This window comes from Pseudoliparis swirei, chromosome 8, assembly GCF_029220125.1.
Source record: "Pseudoliparis swirei isolate HS2019 ecotype Mariana Trench chromosome 8, NWPU_hadal_v1, whole genome shotgun sequence".
Taxonomy (NCBI): domain Eukaryota; kingdom Metazoa; phylum Chordata; class Actinopteri; order Perciformes; family Liparidae; genus Pseudoliparis; species Pseudoliparis swirei.
This window is the reverse complement of record NC_079395.1, coordinates 11,155,188-11,170,338: the sequence shown is the minus strand read 5'-3', so window position 1 is coordinate 11,170,338 and position 15,151 is coordinate 11,155,188. Positions and strand designations below refer to the sequence as shown.

At 39.4% G+C, this 15,151-nt stretch overlaps 2 protein-coding genes and 1 long non-coding RNA gene across 4 annotated transcripts; all 3 read left to right on the top strand.

The window, feature by feature from the left end:
- The first annotated feature begins 24 nt into the window (after window positions 1-24).
- Window positions 25-663, top strand: LOC130198614 (uncharacterized). Its single transcript, XR_008832649.1, has 2 exons — window positions 25-93; window positions 419-663. It is a non-coding gene; the product is annotated as an uncharacterized LOC130198614 (long non-coding RNA).
- Window positions 664-1,328: 665 nt separating this feature from the next.
- On the top strand, window positions 1,329-7,062 carry LOC130197887 (nucleolin-like). 2 transcript variants are annotated; one of them, XM_056420852.1, is made up of 13 exons: window positions 1,329-1,553; window positions 2,844-2,916; window positions 3,107-3,226; window positions 3,326-3,397; window positions 3,481-3,604; window positions 3,743-3,900; window positions 4,166-4,292; window positions 4,382-4,530; window positions 4,662-4,791; window positions 4,874-5,004; window positions 5,125-5,251; window positions 5,334-6,074; window positions 6,726-7,062. In XM_056420852.1, the coding sequence occupies exons 2-13, from the start codon at window positions 2,844-2,846 to the stop codon at window positions 6,763-6,765; spliced, it is 1,992 nt and encodes a 663-aa protein (XP_056276827.1). In that variant the 5' UTR covers window positions 1,329-1,553; the 3' UTR covers window positions 6,766-7,062. The 2 variants fall into 2 exon arrangements, with proteins under 2 accessions (XP_056276827.1, XP_056276828.1); XM_056420853.1 differs by lacking the exon at window positions 3,107-3,226 and having other exon boundaries at window positions 1,331-1,553.
- Window positions 7,063-10,687: 3,625 nt separating this feature from the next.
- Window positions 10,688-15,037, top strand: LOC130197962 (nucleolin-like). Its single transcript, XM_056420960.1, has 13 exons — window positions 10,688-10,795; window positions 11,242-11,317; window positions 11,413-11,487; window positions 11,990-12,061; window positions 12,144-12,267; window positions 12,404-12,561; window positions 12,828-12,954; window positions 13,056-13,201; window positions 13,326-13,455; window positions 13,538-13,668; window positions 13,792-13,918; window positions 14,001-14,206; window positions 14,617-15,037. The coding sequence occupies exons 1-13, from the start codon at window positions 10,781-10,783 to the stop codon at window positions 14,679-14,681; spliced, it is 1,452 nt and encodes a 483-aa protein (XP_056276935.1). The 5' UTR covers window positions 10,688-10,780; the 3' UTR covers window positions 14,682-15,037.
- Window positions 15,038-15,151: the final 114 nt, after the last annotated feature.

The window sequence follows — 15,151 nt, the reverse complement described above, 5'->3', positions numbered from 1 at the left end:
GATCTCATGCGGATGCTCTTTGCTCAACACACGTGTGTTTAACGGCTACGACGAGTTGCGATCTAGTGGTGACAAAATATGGAACAAATAAATGTAAGAATGAATTGACTTTACTTTTACGTTAACCAGGCTCCAACCTGCACTGGGTAGAGGTGTCCACGCTAAACAACTTGTCAACGGCAGATACAAATTAACAAGCTAGCTTACGTTTTCAAGAGGGTAACTTCGTTTGCATCAATTTTGATCAGCCGTTACAATTTCCAATTAGTCACCGAGGGTTACCATATGAAACTCCGCCACACTTAGCAGGGGAGGGACAAACATACAACATGTTTGCTGAGAATGGTAGACTAATCCAATTTATATCTAGATGTTTTCAATGTACCTAAAAAAGTAGTTTGAACATGTATTTTTTGAGCTAAACCCAATTGAGCATCTCTGGAGAGACCTGAACATGGCTGTCCACCAACGTTCACCTCCAACCTGACGGAACTGGAGAGGATCCCCAAATCCATGTGTGAAAAACTTGTTGCATCATTCCAAAGAAGACTCATGGCTGTACTAGCTCAAAAGGGTGCTTCGACTCAATACTGAGCAAAGGGTCTGAATTCTTATGATCATGTGATATTTCAGTTTTTCTTTTTTAATACATTTGCAAAAATGTCTACATTTCTGTTTTTTTCTGTCAAGATGGGGTGCTGAGTGATTCATGAAAGATAAAATACACTTTTTTGATTTTAGCAAATGGCTGCAATGAAACAAAGAGTGAACATTTTAAAGGGAATACTGTATATATTTTGTAGGCTATTACATTTATTCAAACTCAAACATTTATTCAAACTTTATTAACCCTAACCCTAACAATACAGGAAGGCAATTCATCATTTAGTCTAAGACTAATGTACATTTCAGTTAAATCACATCCAGGTATGTGTTCTTCTACTTGCACTGTACAATTGAGGTTGAGATTACTTCATGCATGTAAAACAAAAGAGAAGGGAACAGTACACACCTTGTTCGTAATTACAAGATTGTATTCTGTCTTTCGTTATTGAAAAACAAGTATTTCATAGTTCTAACACATGAGGCTGAAAAAACTGTAACACATGAGGCTGGCTGTATAACTAACATGAGGCTGACTTATGTGGTAGCTAGTTGAATAACTCAAGAGGTGTTTGAAGCTAATTGGCTACTTAATGCTAGCTGTAAGGAAATTAGATTTTAGCAGTGAGCTGCAAAGGAAAACAATCCTATTTTTGTTTCTTAATAATAATCACCAGCTAACCGGATAGAAGTTTAGAACCATAGATGTGCTCATAGCAGTGATTCTGTACACTGAGTTGTCGCTCTGTTCAGGAGCGATTCCGAAAGTTGGTAATTATGAATCGCATAAAGCTCAGATCCCCCTGCGGCACCCGTCGTCCAGGATGCACTTGCGCATGCGTACTGCTTACTCAAAAACTAGCTCGTGCGGATGTTCTTTGCTCGACACACGTGTTTAACGGCTTCGACGAGTTGCGATCTCGTGGTGAAAAACTAGGGAAGAAACAAACGTAAGAATTAATTTACTTTACTTTTACGTTAACCAGGCTCCAACCTGCACTGGGTAGACGTTTCCACGCTAAACAACGTGTTAACGGCAGCTACAAACTAACAAGCTAGCTTACGTTTTCAAGTGGGTCATTTCGTTTACATCAATTTTGATCAGCCGTGGGCCGTGGGCCTGGGCCTTCAGTGAGGTCCTACACAGTCCCACCCGAATTAATCCACCTCTTATTACTATCATTATGATGCCATGGCTCTAGACCAGGGCTGCTCAATACCTCGATCGCGGCGTAGTATTGGTAGATCGCATGACATAAAAAAAATTTGGCCCGCCCCTGTCATTTTCTCTATAGCACGTCTTTGTTCATTTATTAAACTAAACAGCCGTCTGATGTTGATCGTATCTACACAACAGCATGTCATTTCTCTCGGCTCTCCGTCTCGCCCGCTGCAGAATGCGCGCATCGGGACGGAGAAGAAGAAGAAGAAAAAGTCACTTGCACTAGTTTGTTCACTAAACAGGGCATTGTCGCACCCAAAGCAGATTTCAAGTATATGCTCCACCAAATCGACATCTTCTCCTCCTTCCGCCATTGTGGGTTGAAAAAACAGTTTTGTAGTCCGTGAATTAATTCCTTTATCAAATTCAGTTTCCTAGTTCTGAGGTTCTGCATATACCTGCCCATAGGACCCGCCTCTCAATATTGGTAATCCAATCAAAAGACCTGCAGCACTCCGCCTGCTAGCTGGCTCCTGTGCCGGTTCCGGGGCCTTCGAGAAGGCCTAGAGGAGCCAACTCTAAAGCTGATTGGTTGACACAACATCGTCATTCCCATTCACTTGAAGCTACCAGCGCCTTCAATGTTGATTCTGAAGGCCTAAGGGCAGATGTTAGCCCCCTGGCAACACACGATGGCTGAATATGATTGGATAAAAGATCTAACATAAAGACCAGCCCTCCAAATCTCAACCTGGCGCTGGCAGCAGCGCAACCAAGAGGAACGCTATGAAATTAAGAGAATAACTCTTACTCTGGGAAATAATTGAATACATATTTGTGGGAAAATATATTTAGAAAAATATATATATTCTGATGATGTTTAGGCCAGCAGAGAAGGCCTTGCTGGCCCTGACGGCCCGCCACTGATTTTGATAAACGTTACAATTTCCAATTAGTCACCGAGGGTTACCATATGTCCCTGGGATAAACATGTTGATGATATCCCATTGCTTTAATGCATAGTCTTCATGTCATCCTAAAAACGAACTGACAAATTAATCAGTGTTGGATTTTTCAGATGGACGCTGTCATTGAAGTAAAAGGAAGTTCCTCCACTGTGACTATTGCAAGTGATCAGATGACGGACAGCGGTAAGGATGTTCACAACAATCAAAAGTTACTATTTCTATTTTTTTTTTTAGAGTAATGGTCCTCCACTAAAAATAGGAGGCTGGTTTTCATTATCTTTAAATCAGATCATGACTGCAGTTGACATAAAACAACACTACACAATCGTGTCTGAGATTGTGACTGGTGTCAGTAACACAGCCTCCTCTTCAGAACCTCAGATGGACACTGTCACTGGAAGTACAGCCCCAGTAAGTGTAACATGGGTGGAGAAGGAAGAGGGTGATGTTCAAAAGGAAACCAATGGTGTTGAACTGATGAAAAAGACACCAGGTTAGGATTGTTCCAAAAGTTAATCGGTCGTCAATGATATAACGGCTTTAGTTATATATAGGTTATGGTGTTCTTATAACGTGTTGTATTCGGTTGCAGGAAAGGGGAAACGGAAGGCACCCTCTTCTGTTGAGACCACCCCATCAAAGAAAACGAAGCCCATGAATGATGGTATGAACTCGGACAGACTGCTAAATGCTTTGTTCTGTAAGTTGGTTTATACTCTTGCTCTCACATATCTTGTTTTCCCGTAGGATACTGTCTTTATGTTGGCAACCTGAACACCACCAAAACATTTGAAGAAGTCAATGATTCATTAGCAAATTACTTGATGACACAAAGTCTTCTGGTTCAAGACATCAGATTGGACCGGTCCAAGTGAGTTTGCTGTTCACATTGTTTGCTGTCAGACCGCTCAGTGTGTGCAATAGATATTGTTTGTTTCATCCATTTTTTTCGGTAATATTGCTGTTACTTTGAATACTAAATAAACTCGGACATGTTTTTATGTTGTAGAAAACATGCATTTGTAGATTTGGCTTCAGAGATGGACTTGACCAAAGGTCTGACGTTAAATGGACAAATGATGCACGATAAGCCGATGAAGATCGCCAAAGCGAATGTCAAGTGCATGGAGAAGGTGCCGGTGAAAGCTCCAGCAAAGAACAAAACCGGTAACTCGACTAAATATAATTGTTTTATCATGTTCATTTAAAGTCTATGTAAATTTCCATTTTAGACAACGGTTTAGAGCTTGTGTTAAAACCATAAGAAGGCAATTTATTGCTGAGTCTATAAAACTAATGTACATTTATTAACTCCTAGAATAATGGATTTATGAAGTCGTGATCTGGCAATATAATAATTTTTAAATATATTTGTTCGAGAAGGGGGATACAAATGAAATGTCTAACTTGAGTACTGTGCCACTTTTGACAGACAATGATGACAAATGTTTGTTTCTGAAGAACGTCCCGTACAACGCAACAAAAGAAGATATTCTGAAAATCTTCTGCCAGGCCGTCGATGTTCGGTTTCCTGGTGGAACGGAAGGCCCAACAACGGGGTAAGATTATGAAGTAATGCAATGGCAATCTAAAAATATAAACATGCATTCAAATGATATTTGTAATAAATACTGAATACTTTCAACAGCATTGCCTTTGTGGAGTTTAAAGATAAAACTATTGCTCAGGAACTTCAGCAACAAAAAAAGAAAGTGATAATTCAAGGCCGAGTTTTGATTGTGGACTGTGTTGTAAAAGCAAATCGGAAAGGCAAAGCTAATGACTACAAAGCCCAAGGTGAGTCTCTGAACACTTAGAAATGCACTGTTGATGGATCATCTGATACTTTAGCATTTAAATAGTTCTTTCAAAATAATCAGTTATCAATCAATGGATTTATCTATTAACAAAATATCTCTTTCTCACAGCTCCAGCGGCTCCAAATAACACCTTGTTTTTGAGCAATTTGTCTTTCATGATAAAAGAAGTCTTCCTCAAGAAATTCTTTAAGATCGCTGTTCGTATCACCATACCTCAGTGCGACGGCAAATCAAGGGGGTAAGAACATGTACACTGGTCTCTCTCTTTTCCAAGGAATAAAATATTCAAATGTTCTCAACCCTCTGTAATCCTGTTGCAGGTTTGGGTTTGTCAAGTTTGCATCTGTGGCAGATGCGGAAAAGGCCTTGCAGTCATCCCAAAAACTGAAACTGTTCAAAAGGCTTGTCGGAGTACAATTCAGCCAAACGCAAGCCGATTCCGAGGAGACATGTATGTAGGATTGTTCATATACTGTTTATAGGTCAAATCAAGAGCCAGACATACATTTCATGTGTTTCTAAAGTCAGTTTTCTTTAATCCTTAACTAATAAAAAAAGCATTTTTATTTAGTCCAATCCAAAACACTGATTGTGATGGGCCTTGCCGTGAATACGACAGCAGAGACTCTTAATAGTGCCTTTGAAGGGTCTTTAAGTACAAGAGTCCCTCTGGATAGAAAAACTGGAGTTTCAAAAAGGTAGGTAGCCTAAAGTTATATTTTTAGTGTCATAATTGTTTAATGCTTGACACTGAATTGTTTTATGTAACATGTTTCTCAGGTTTGGCTTTGTGGAATTTGAGAGTGAAGAAGCCTGCAAAGCTGCCAAAGTAGACATGGAGGACTGTGTGATAGATGGCAGGAAAGTGACGGTGGCTTATGCAAAAGCCCCGTGTGCAGAAGCTCCCCTGACTCCTGGTGGACAGCCTGCAGTGCAGGCGGCTGCTGTAAAAGCTCCCCTGACACCAGGTGGACAGCCTGCAGTGCAGGCGGCTGCTGTAAAAGCTCCCCTGACTCCTGGTGGACAGCCTGCAATGCAGGCGGCTGCTGTAAAAGCTCCCCTGACTCCTGGTGGACAGCCTGCAGTGCAGGCGGCTGCTGTAAAAGCTCCCCTGACTCCTGGTGGACAGCCTGCAATGCAGGCGGCTGCTGTAAAAGCTCCTGACTCCTGGTGGACAGCCTGCAGTGCAGGCGGCTGCTGTAAAAGCTCCCCTGACTCCTGGTGGACAGCCTGCAGTGCAGGCGGCTGCTGTAAAAGCTCCCCTGACTCCTGGTGGACAGCCTGCAATGCAGGCGGCTGCTGTAAAAGCTCCCCTGACTCCTGGTGGACAGCCTGCAATGCAGGCGGCTGCTGTAAAAGCTCCCCTGACTCCTGGTGGACAGCCTGCAATGCAGGCGGCTGCTGTAAAAGCTCCCCTGACTCCTGGTGGACAGCCTGCAGTGCAGGCGGCTGCTGTAAAAGCTCCCCTGACTCCTGGTGGACAGCCTGCCGGTCAGGTGGCTGGTGGAGGCAAGAAAAAAGGTAACACTTTAGTTTAACTGCTGCATCAAAGTGTCGTAGTCGTTTTTTGCTAGTTTCAAGCTGCGCCAATCACATTAGTTGAACTAACTAATCAATTAAAGATCTACTAGTGATGTGAAAGTGTTTGCTTTTATTGGTGATCACACAATTATCAACTTTGCAGTTCATTTCATAAATACAGTCTTGGCATCCGTCGGCTGTTTTTTGACTTTTAATGTTGCTATTTTTGTTTAATCTCCGTGCTCTCACCTCAAGATCAACAAGCAACATCTCTAATAAAATGACATTTTACCTTCTGCCCAGAACTATTTAACATACTTTACAGACACATTTGGCAAATGGATAACATAGTTGAGTATTGAAAGTGTCTACAGTTTGTTTTGCTGCCCACGTGTGGCCTAAATAATCACTTTATTCGGCTGTACTATTCAGCTTTTCTGTCGCAGCTTTTTAGGACTTCTTCTTTTTTTGCTTCTGATGGTTTGAAATATTTTGCTGATTCAGCTTAAATATTTGATACACGAAGAGCTGGTTTTATCTGAGTTTTTATTAGTTTTAATTTACATAAACTACAAGGGCCTTAAGTTTACTGTCTTACTTTGGTTGTTTTTTATCAAAACTAAAACTTTGATTTTTTTTCATTTATTCCAGGCAAGAAAAGTGGAGCTGGCAAACCACAAGAGGCTGTTAAAGAAGTAGAGAAGAATGGCATTCCTGCTTGAGAAACAACTCTTGGGGGAAATTATAGAGATATTGTTTCTCTTTAAATGTACAACAATCTAAAAGCATGTACAAGCTCAAGGTTAAATTAGCATGTTGGTAAAATGTGCACAGTATTGTTAGTCCTACCTGTTGTCATGTCATATTTGTATTTTAAATCTATTTTTGAAAACATGGAAGATTTCTTATTACATTAAGTAGTTTTGTCATGTAAAACCTTGATAAAGATGTACTCCTAATGTGAAGACGAATACATTTTAAAACTACACCAGCTGTGTCTGAGTTTTGTTGTAACATCTGTAATGAAGACTCAGAAGGACTGACCGCCCAGCCAACCTGCAGACTGTTCCTCCACTGAGCTGAAATACTATCACCGCCTAACGGCCATACCTTTTTATTCTACTTTATAAAACGTGTATTTGTAAATTTGTCTTCAGAGATGTACTTGACCAAAGGTTTGACATAAATTGGAGAAATTATTCATGATAAGCCAATGATTGCCAAAGCAAGTCAAAAGTAAGGACAAGGGCAGGTAAAAGTACCAGCGAAGGACGAAACCGGTAACTTAATTTATACAGTGGGCACGTAAAGTATTCAGACCCCTTTTTCACTCTTTCTTTGCAGCCATTTGCTAAATTCAAAAGTTCATATTATTTCTCATTAATGTACACACAGCACCCCATCTTGACAAGAAAAAAACTACAAATGTTTTCAAATTTATATTTAAAAAAAACTTAAATATCTCATGGTAAGTATTCACACCCTTTTAAAAATACAACTCAAAGAACAAATGGAAATGTTTTCTCAGAGCAACTTAAAGAGCACACAGTCATAGATGCAAGGCAAGGGCCAAGACCTATTACAGTGTCCGTGTTTTAGTTTGTAAAGCCTTATTATGTTGTGTTGGTTAGCTGAAAAAAATGTGCAGAACTTGCAGAACCAATTCATGTGACTCGGGATAGGTTGCTCCAAAAAAACGGAATGAGATCTCTATACATAGAGCTCCATATTACTTACTGTAACAGTTAAGGCACATGGATACTGGTCAAATAACAACGCATGTCCATTATGCTTAATCTGAAGACTGACATGTTAATAATTCTTGAACTACTAGGCAGTAGTTTAAGCTTGATTGTTACAGAACAGAGCTACTTCTGCTTACCTTATTTAGTGTAATCAACGTACATAATTTAAAAAAAGATTATCATGTATTTGACCACTTCTTTCTTTGTAAATGTGAGACAGTCTTTCTTACTCCCTCACACCATGTTTCAATACTTTTCACACCAGTTCACAGCCCCATGTATAAAGTTGTACACATTTCAAACTTCAAATAAAAGAACCAGGTGGTTGTTATGGGAACCATCTCTATATGATGTTAAGTGCCCATCACCCCTAACTAAACAAAGTTTCTCATCTTCTCACTTTCTTCCTAAATACACCTTTATTGGACATGCAACACTGATGTCATGGTTTCTTTTATGTCTCTGATTGAAACTCCGCCACACTTAGCAGGGGAGGGACAAACATACAACATGTTTGCTGAGAATGGTAGACTAATCCAATTTATATCTAGATGTTTTCAATGTACCTAAAAAAGTAGTTTGATCATGTATTTTTTTTAGCTAAACCCAATTGAGCATCTCTGGAGAGACCTGAACATGGCTGTCCACCAACGTTCACCTCCAACCTGACGGAACTGGAGAGGATCCCCAAATCCATGTGTGAAAAACTTGTTGCATCATTCCAAAGAAGACTCATGGCTGTACTAGCTCAAAAGGGTGCTTCGAATCAATACTGAGCAAAGGGTCTGAATTCTTATGATCATGTGATATTTCAGTTTTTCTTTTTTAATACATTTGCAAAAATGTCTACATTTCTGTTTTTTTCTGTCAAGATGGGGTGCTGAGTGATTAATGAAAAATAAAATACACTTTTTTGATTTTAGCAAATGGCTGCAATGAAACAAAGAGTGAACATTTTAAAGGGAATACTGTATATATTTTGTAGGCTATTACATTTATTCAAACTCAAACATTTATTCAAACTCAAACATGTATTCAAACTTTATTGACCCTAACCCTAACAATACAGGAAGGCAATTCATCATTTAGTCTAAGACTAATGTACATTTCAGTTAAGTCACATCCAGGTATGTGTTCTTCTACTTGCACTGTACAATTGAGGTTGAGATTACTTCATGCATGTACAACAAAAGAGAAGGGAACAGTACACACCTTCTTGTTCGTAATTACAAGATTGTATTCTGTCTTTCGTTATTGAAAAACAAGTATTTCATAGTTCTAACACATGAGGCTGAAAAAACTGTAACACATGAGGCTGGCTGTATAACTAACATGAGGCTGACTTATGTGGTAGCTAGTTGAATAACTCAAGAGGTGTTTGAAGCTAATTGGCTACTTAATGCTAGCTGTAAGGAAATTAGATTTTAGCAGTGAGCTGCAAAGGAAAACAATCCTATTTTTGTTTCTTAATATTCATACCTGCAAACTCATGAGGGGTGAAAAAGGTGACAACGGGGGGGGGGGGGGGGGGTGCAGGTTTTTTTGTCACCACACCACATCCACGTTGTTTGAAGCCTCAAAGCTTTTAGAACCACAACTACAGTCATTTTATTGTTCTGACTACAAATCTATATAATGATAATAAACAGTTTAAGAACAAAAGGTCCTCCCTCTGACTCAGCCCTATAATGATAGTAATAACAAATATACATTGTCATTATATATAATATGGTTAAAGTCATTCATGAACCAACTTCCTTTTTTTTGCCTGAACAGTCCTCATGGACTTTTCCCTGAATCTGTTCTGTCTCCACCTGTTTGTCACGATACTCATATTATAACTTCTATACATATTACATACCTGCCATAAATATCATGATACCCGATACCAGAATTCAATACAATACCATAAAAACAATATGGTACCATAAATACGAGACTGGTATATTTATCTATAATAGTAATAAATAAAACATCTGTATGGTTCACTTTTTACCAACTTTTTCAACACTTAACAAATGACAGTAATATTAGTATTTATTAATACAGCCAGATATGAATGAAACTACATGGTTCCATCATAGCATTGATTATACACTATGAGGCCGTTAGTCTCTGACCAGATGATCCACAGTTCATCAGGATGAGCAGCTGTAGAGTTACAGAACTTTACAGACTGAAACATTTCACTTCTGGCATCTTTTTATTTTTTAAGCCGAAGTCTCTAAAGCTGCGCCACTTCTCTCGCTGTGAGCTGCGCAGCGCAGTGTGCGCAGACAGCTCGACACGGAGCAGCGCGTGCGCTCTGATCGCTCTCTTAATGAAGTATCGATACTAAAAATATGCTAAATCACATCGTGTTTAACGTACGGGTACTTTGTTAGCATCGCTACACCGTGCAGCGTGACAGCAGCAGATGTAGCGGCTAACATTCAAGCTAACCTGAACCCCCAAACGATGTCGACATCTGAACGCTGATTGGCCGAGACGCGACACGTCCCATCAAAGATGTTTTATTGCGAAGAGCACCACTCCACACTTTTCTCCGCGTCTCACTGCAATCTCAACGGCAGCGGGCCAGGTGACCCCCCCCCCCAAAAAACTTCGGATCTCCACGATTCACGTGGATGACCTATTTTGAGTTCAAAACGGTGAATTTCACCGAAAGGTGACAAGTTTGCAGGTATGAATATTAATCACCTGCTAACCGGATAGAAGTTTAGAACCATAGATGTGCTCATAGCAGTGATTCTGTACACTGAGTTGTCGCTCTGTTCAGGAGCGATTCCGAAAGTTGGTAATTATGAATCGCATAAAGCTCAGATCCCCCTGCGGCACCCGTCGTCCAGGATGCACTTGCGCATGCGTACTGCTTACTCAAAAACTAGCTCGTGCGGATGTTCTTTGCTCGACACACGTGTTTAACGGCTTCGACGAGTTGCGATCTCGTGGTGAAAAACTATGGAAGAAACAAACGTAAGAATTAATTTACTTTACTTTTACGTTAACCAGGCTCCAACCTGCACTGGGTAGACGTTTCCACGCTAAACAACGTGTTAACGGCAGCTACAAACTAACAAGCTAGCTTACATTTTCAAGTGGGTCATTTCGTTTACATCAATTTTGATAAACGTTACAATTTCCAAGTAGTTACCGAGGGATAACATATGTCCCCGAGATAAACATATGACAATTGAGGATTTGCTGCGTTCATTTACTATTATAATGTGAATGTGAGGGTTTGGAAGGCATCCATTTGGGCCCTGGGAAATGGTTACGGTCATATACCATTACTTTAAGGCATCGTGTTAATGTAATCTTAAAAACGAATGAATCTGTCTTGAATTTTTTAACTTGCATGCTTGTGCACAAGAACGCAGGCTCACTAGTTGATTAACCTAATGTCTGCGTTTTTTTTCCAGGTTACAAGGCGTAGTGAAAGACAAAGCAAAGTTGTCCCCATGGACGATGTAGAAGAAGCAGTCGATGTAAAAACTGGCAAGTCATTTATTTAAAACTATTGGAAAATTACAATAAATATGAATGAACTCTACAATGACATTAAAGTTTTTCAACTAAATTTATTATTTCAGAAGGACAGACTAAGACTGTCTCTACAAGCGAACCCATGGTTGGTACGGAGGTGGACGCTCCCAAAGACGAACAAGGTACTGAACAAAGATGTCTGATTTATATTTCTGAGCTGTGCCAATAACAAAGCTGCATCTTTAGAAAAGGAAGTTCCTCCACTGACTATTGCAAGTTATCAGATGATGGACAGCAATGTTTACAACAATCAAATGTTACTATTACTATTTTTGAAAGAATAATAGTAACCCACTAAAAAAATAGTAGGCTGGTTTTCATTGTCTTTAAGTCAGATCATGACTGCAGTTGACAAAGTTCTTACTGTCTTTGTTCTCTTTTCTCTTTATACTCAAAAAACCTTCTAGACTGGTCTCAAATAATGTGCAACAGGGATAAGTGTACTCCTGGCACTATAGCAACATATTTAGTATTTTAAACATTAATTAAAATCAGCAGTATGTGTTGTGGCTTTAAATGTTTTACAAACGTATATGAAATGTACCTGAAATTGTGAACAGTTTGCCATTTGAACTCACTTTAGTTGGTTATGGTGTTCTTATAACGTGTTGTATTCGGTTGCAGGAAAGGGGAAACGGAAGGCACCCTCTTCTGGTGAGACCACCCCATCAAAGAAAACAAAGCTCATGAACGATGGTATGAACTCGGACAGACTGCTAAATGCTTTGTTCTGTAAGTTGATATATACTCTTGCCCTCACACATCTTATTTTTCGTAGGATACTGTCTTTATGTAGGCAACCTGAACACCACCAAAACATTTGAGGAAGTGAAAGATTCACTGGAAACTTACTTCAAGACACAAAGTCTCCCAGTTCAAGACATCAGATTGGGCCGGTCCAAGTGAGTTTGCTGTTCACAATGTTTGCCGTCAAACCCCTCAGTGTGTGCAATAGATATTGTTTGTTTCATCCATTTTGAGGTAATATTGCTGCTACTTTGAATACTAAATAAACTCTGACATATTTTTATGTTGTAGAAAACATGCATTTGTAGATTTGGCTTCAGAGATGGACTTGACCAAAGGTCTGGCGTTAAATGGACAAATGATGCACGATAAGCCGATGAAGATCGCCAAAGCGAAGGTCAAGTGCATGGAGAAGGTGCCGGTGAAAGCTCCAGCAAGGGAAGAAAATGGTAACTCGACTAAATATAATTGTTTTATTATGTTTATTTAAAGTCTATGTAAATTTCCATTTTAGACAACGGTTTAGAGCTTGTGTGTTAAAACCATAAGAAGGCAATTTATTGCTGAGTCTATAAAACGAATGTATATTTATTAACTCCTAGAATAATGGATTTATGAAGTCGTGATCTGGCAATACAATAATTTCAAAATATATTGTTCAAGAAGGGGGATACAAATGAAATGTCTAACTTGAGTACTGTGCCACTTTTGACAGGCAAAGATGACAAATCCTTGATTCTGAAGAACGTCCCGTTCAAAGCAACAAAAGAAGATATTCTGAAAATCTTCTGCCAGGCCGTCGATGTTCAATTTCCGGGTGGAACGGAAGGCCCAACGACGGGGTAAGATTGAGTAATGCAATGGTTATGATGATTTAAAAATATGAAACATTTATTGTTGGATAATTGTGATGAATACTAAATGAAATTTCCATTTTCAACAGCATTGCCTTTCTGGAGTTTAAAGATAAAACTATTGCTCAGAAAGTTCAGCAACAAAAACAGAAAATGATGATTCAAGGCAGAGTTTTGATGGTGGACTGTGTTGTAAAGGCAAATCGGAAAGGCAAAGCTAATGAAGACGCTGAAGGTGAGTCTGAACACTAAGAAATGCACTGTTGATGGATCATCTGATACTTTAGCTTTTAAATAGTTCTTTCAAAATAATCTCAATAAATGGATTCATCTATTAACAAAATATCTCTTTCTCACAGCTGCAGCTGCTCCAAACAACACCTTGTTTATGAGCAATTTGCCACTCAATATAAAAGAAGTCTACCTCAAGAAATTATTTGAGACTGCTGTTAGTGTCACCATACCTCAGTGCAACGGCATATCAAAGGGGTAAGAACATGTACACTGGTCTCTTTCCCCCCCAAAGAATATAGTATTCAAATGTTCTCAAACCTCTGTAATCCTTTTGCAGGTTTGCGTTTGTCGACTTTGCGTCTGTGACAGATGCGGCAGAGGCCTTGCAGTCATCCCAAAACCTGAAAATGTTCAAACATATTATCAGAGTACAATTCAGCCAAATGCAAGCCGATTCCGAGGAGACATGTATGTAGGATTGTTCATATACTGTTTATAGGTCCAATCAAGAGCCAGACATACATTTCATGTGTTTCTAAAGTCAGTTTTTTTAATCCTTAACTAATAAAAAAAAAAATCGTTTTTCTTTAGTCCAATCCAAAACACTGATTGTGATGGGCCTTACTGAGAATACCACAGCAGAGACTCTTAAAGGTGCCTTTGAAGGGTCTCTCGGTGCAAGAGTCACTCTGGATAAAAATACTGGAGTTTCAAAAAGGTAGGTAGCCTAAAGTTATATTTTTAGTGTCATAATTGTTTAATGCTTGACACTGAATGGTTTTATTTAACATGTTTCTCAGGTTTGGCTTTGTGGACTTTGAGAGTGAAGAAGCCTGCAAAGCTGCCAAAGTAGCCATGGAGGACTGTGTGATAGATGGCAGCAAAGTGACGGTGGCTTATGCAAAAGCCCCGTGTGCAGAAGCTCCCCTGACTCCTGGTGGACAGCCTGCAGTGCAGGCGGCTGCTGTAAAAGCTCCCCTGACTCCTGATGGGGGCAAGAAAAAAGGTAACACTTTAGTTTAGCTGCTGCATCAAAGTGTCGTTGTAGTCGTTTTTTGCTAGTTTCAAGCTGCGCCAATCACATTAGTTGAACTAACTAATCAATTCAAGATCTACTAGTAATGGGAAAGTGTTTGCTTTTATTGGTGATCACACAATTATCAACTCTGCAGTTCCTTAAATAAATACAGTCTTGTCATCTGTCTGCGTTTTTTTTGATGTTTACTGTAGCTATTTTTGTTTAATCTCAATGCTCTCAACTCAAGATCAACAAGCAATGCCGATTTGGCTCAAATGTTTGATATGGAGAGCTGGTTTAATCTGATTTGTTTTCATTTCCATAAACTACAAGGGCCGTAATCAAAATCAATTCTTACGTTTACTGTCTTACTTAAAAACTAAATTCATTTATTCCAGGCAAGAAAGGTGGAGCTGGCAAACCACAGGAGGCTGAAGTGGAGAAGAACGGCATACTTGCTTGAGAAAACCTCTAACGTCAAATCTTGGGGGAAATTATAGAGATATTTCTCAAATGTACAACAATCTGAAAGCAAGGTTGAATTAGCATGTTGGTGAAAATGTGCACCGTATCGTTAGTCTTAGCTGTTGACAAGAACCATGAAATATTGGTATTTAGGCTGTCATCTGTATTTTAAATCTTTAATCGTCATTACTATTTTTGAAAACATGGAAGATATCTTATCACATTAAGTAGTTTTGTCATGTAAAACGTTGATAAAGATGTACTCCCAATGTGAAGACGAACACATTTTAAAACCACACCTGCTGTGTCTGAGTTTTGTTGTAACATCTGTAATAAAGACCCAGAAGGACTGAACTGTTTCTCCACTGAGCTGAAACACCATCCCCGCCTAACACCGACCGGTATCCCCTAAATGTTTCCTTTATTTCACGGAGAAGCAGCGAAAGCTCAACCCGGGATCTGCTCGGC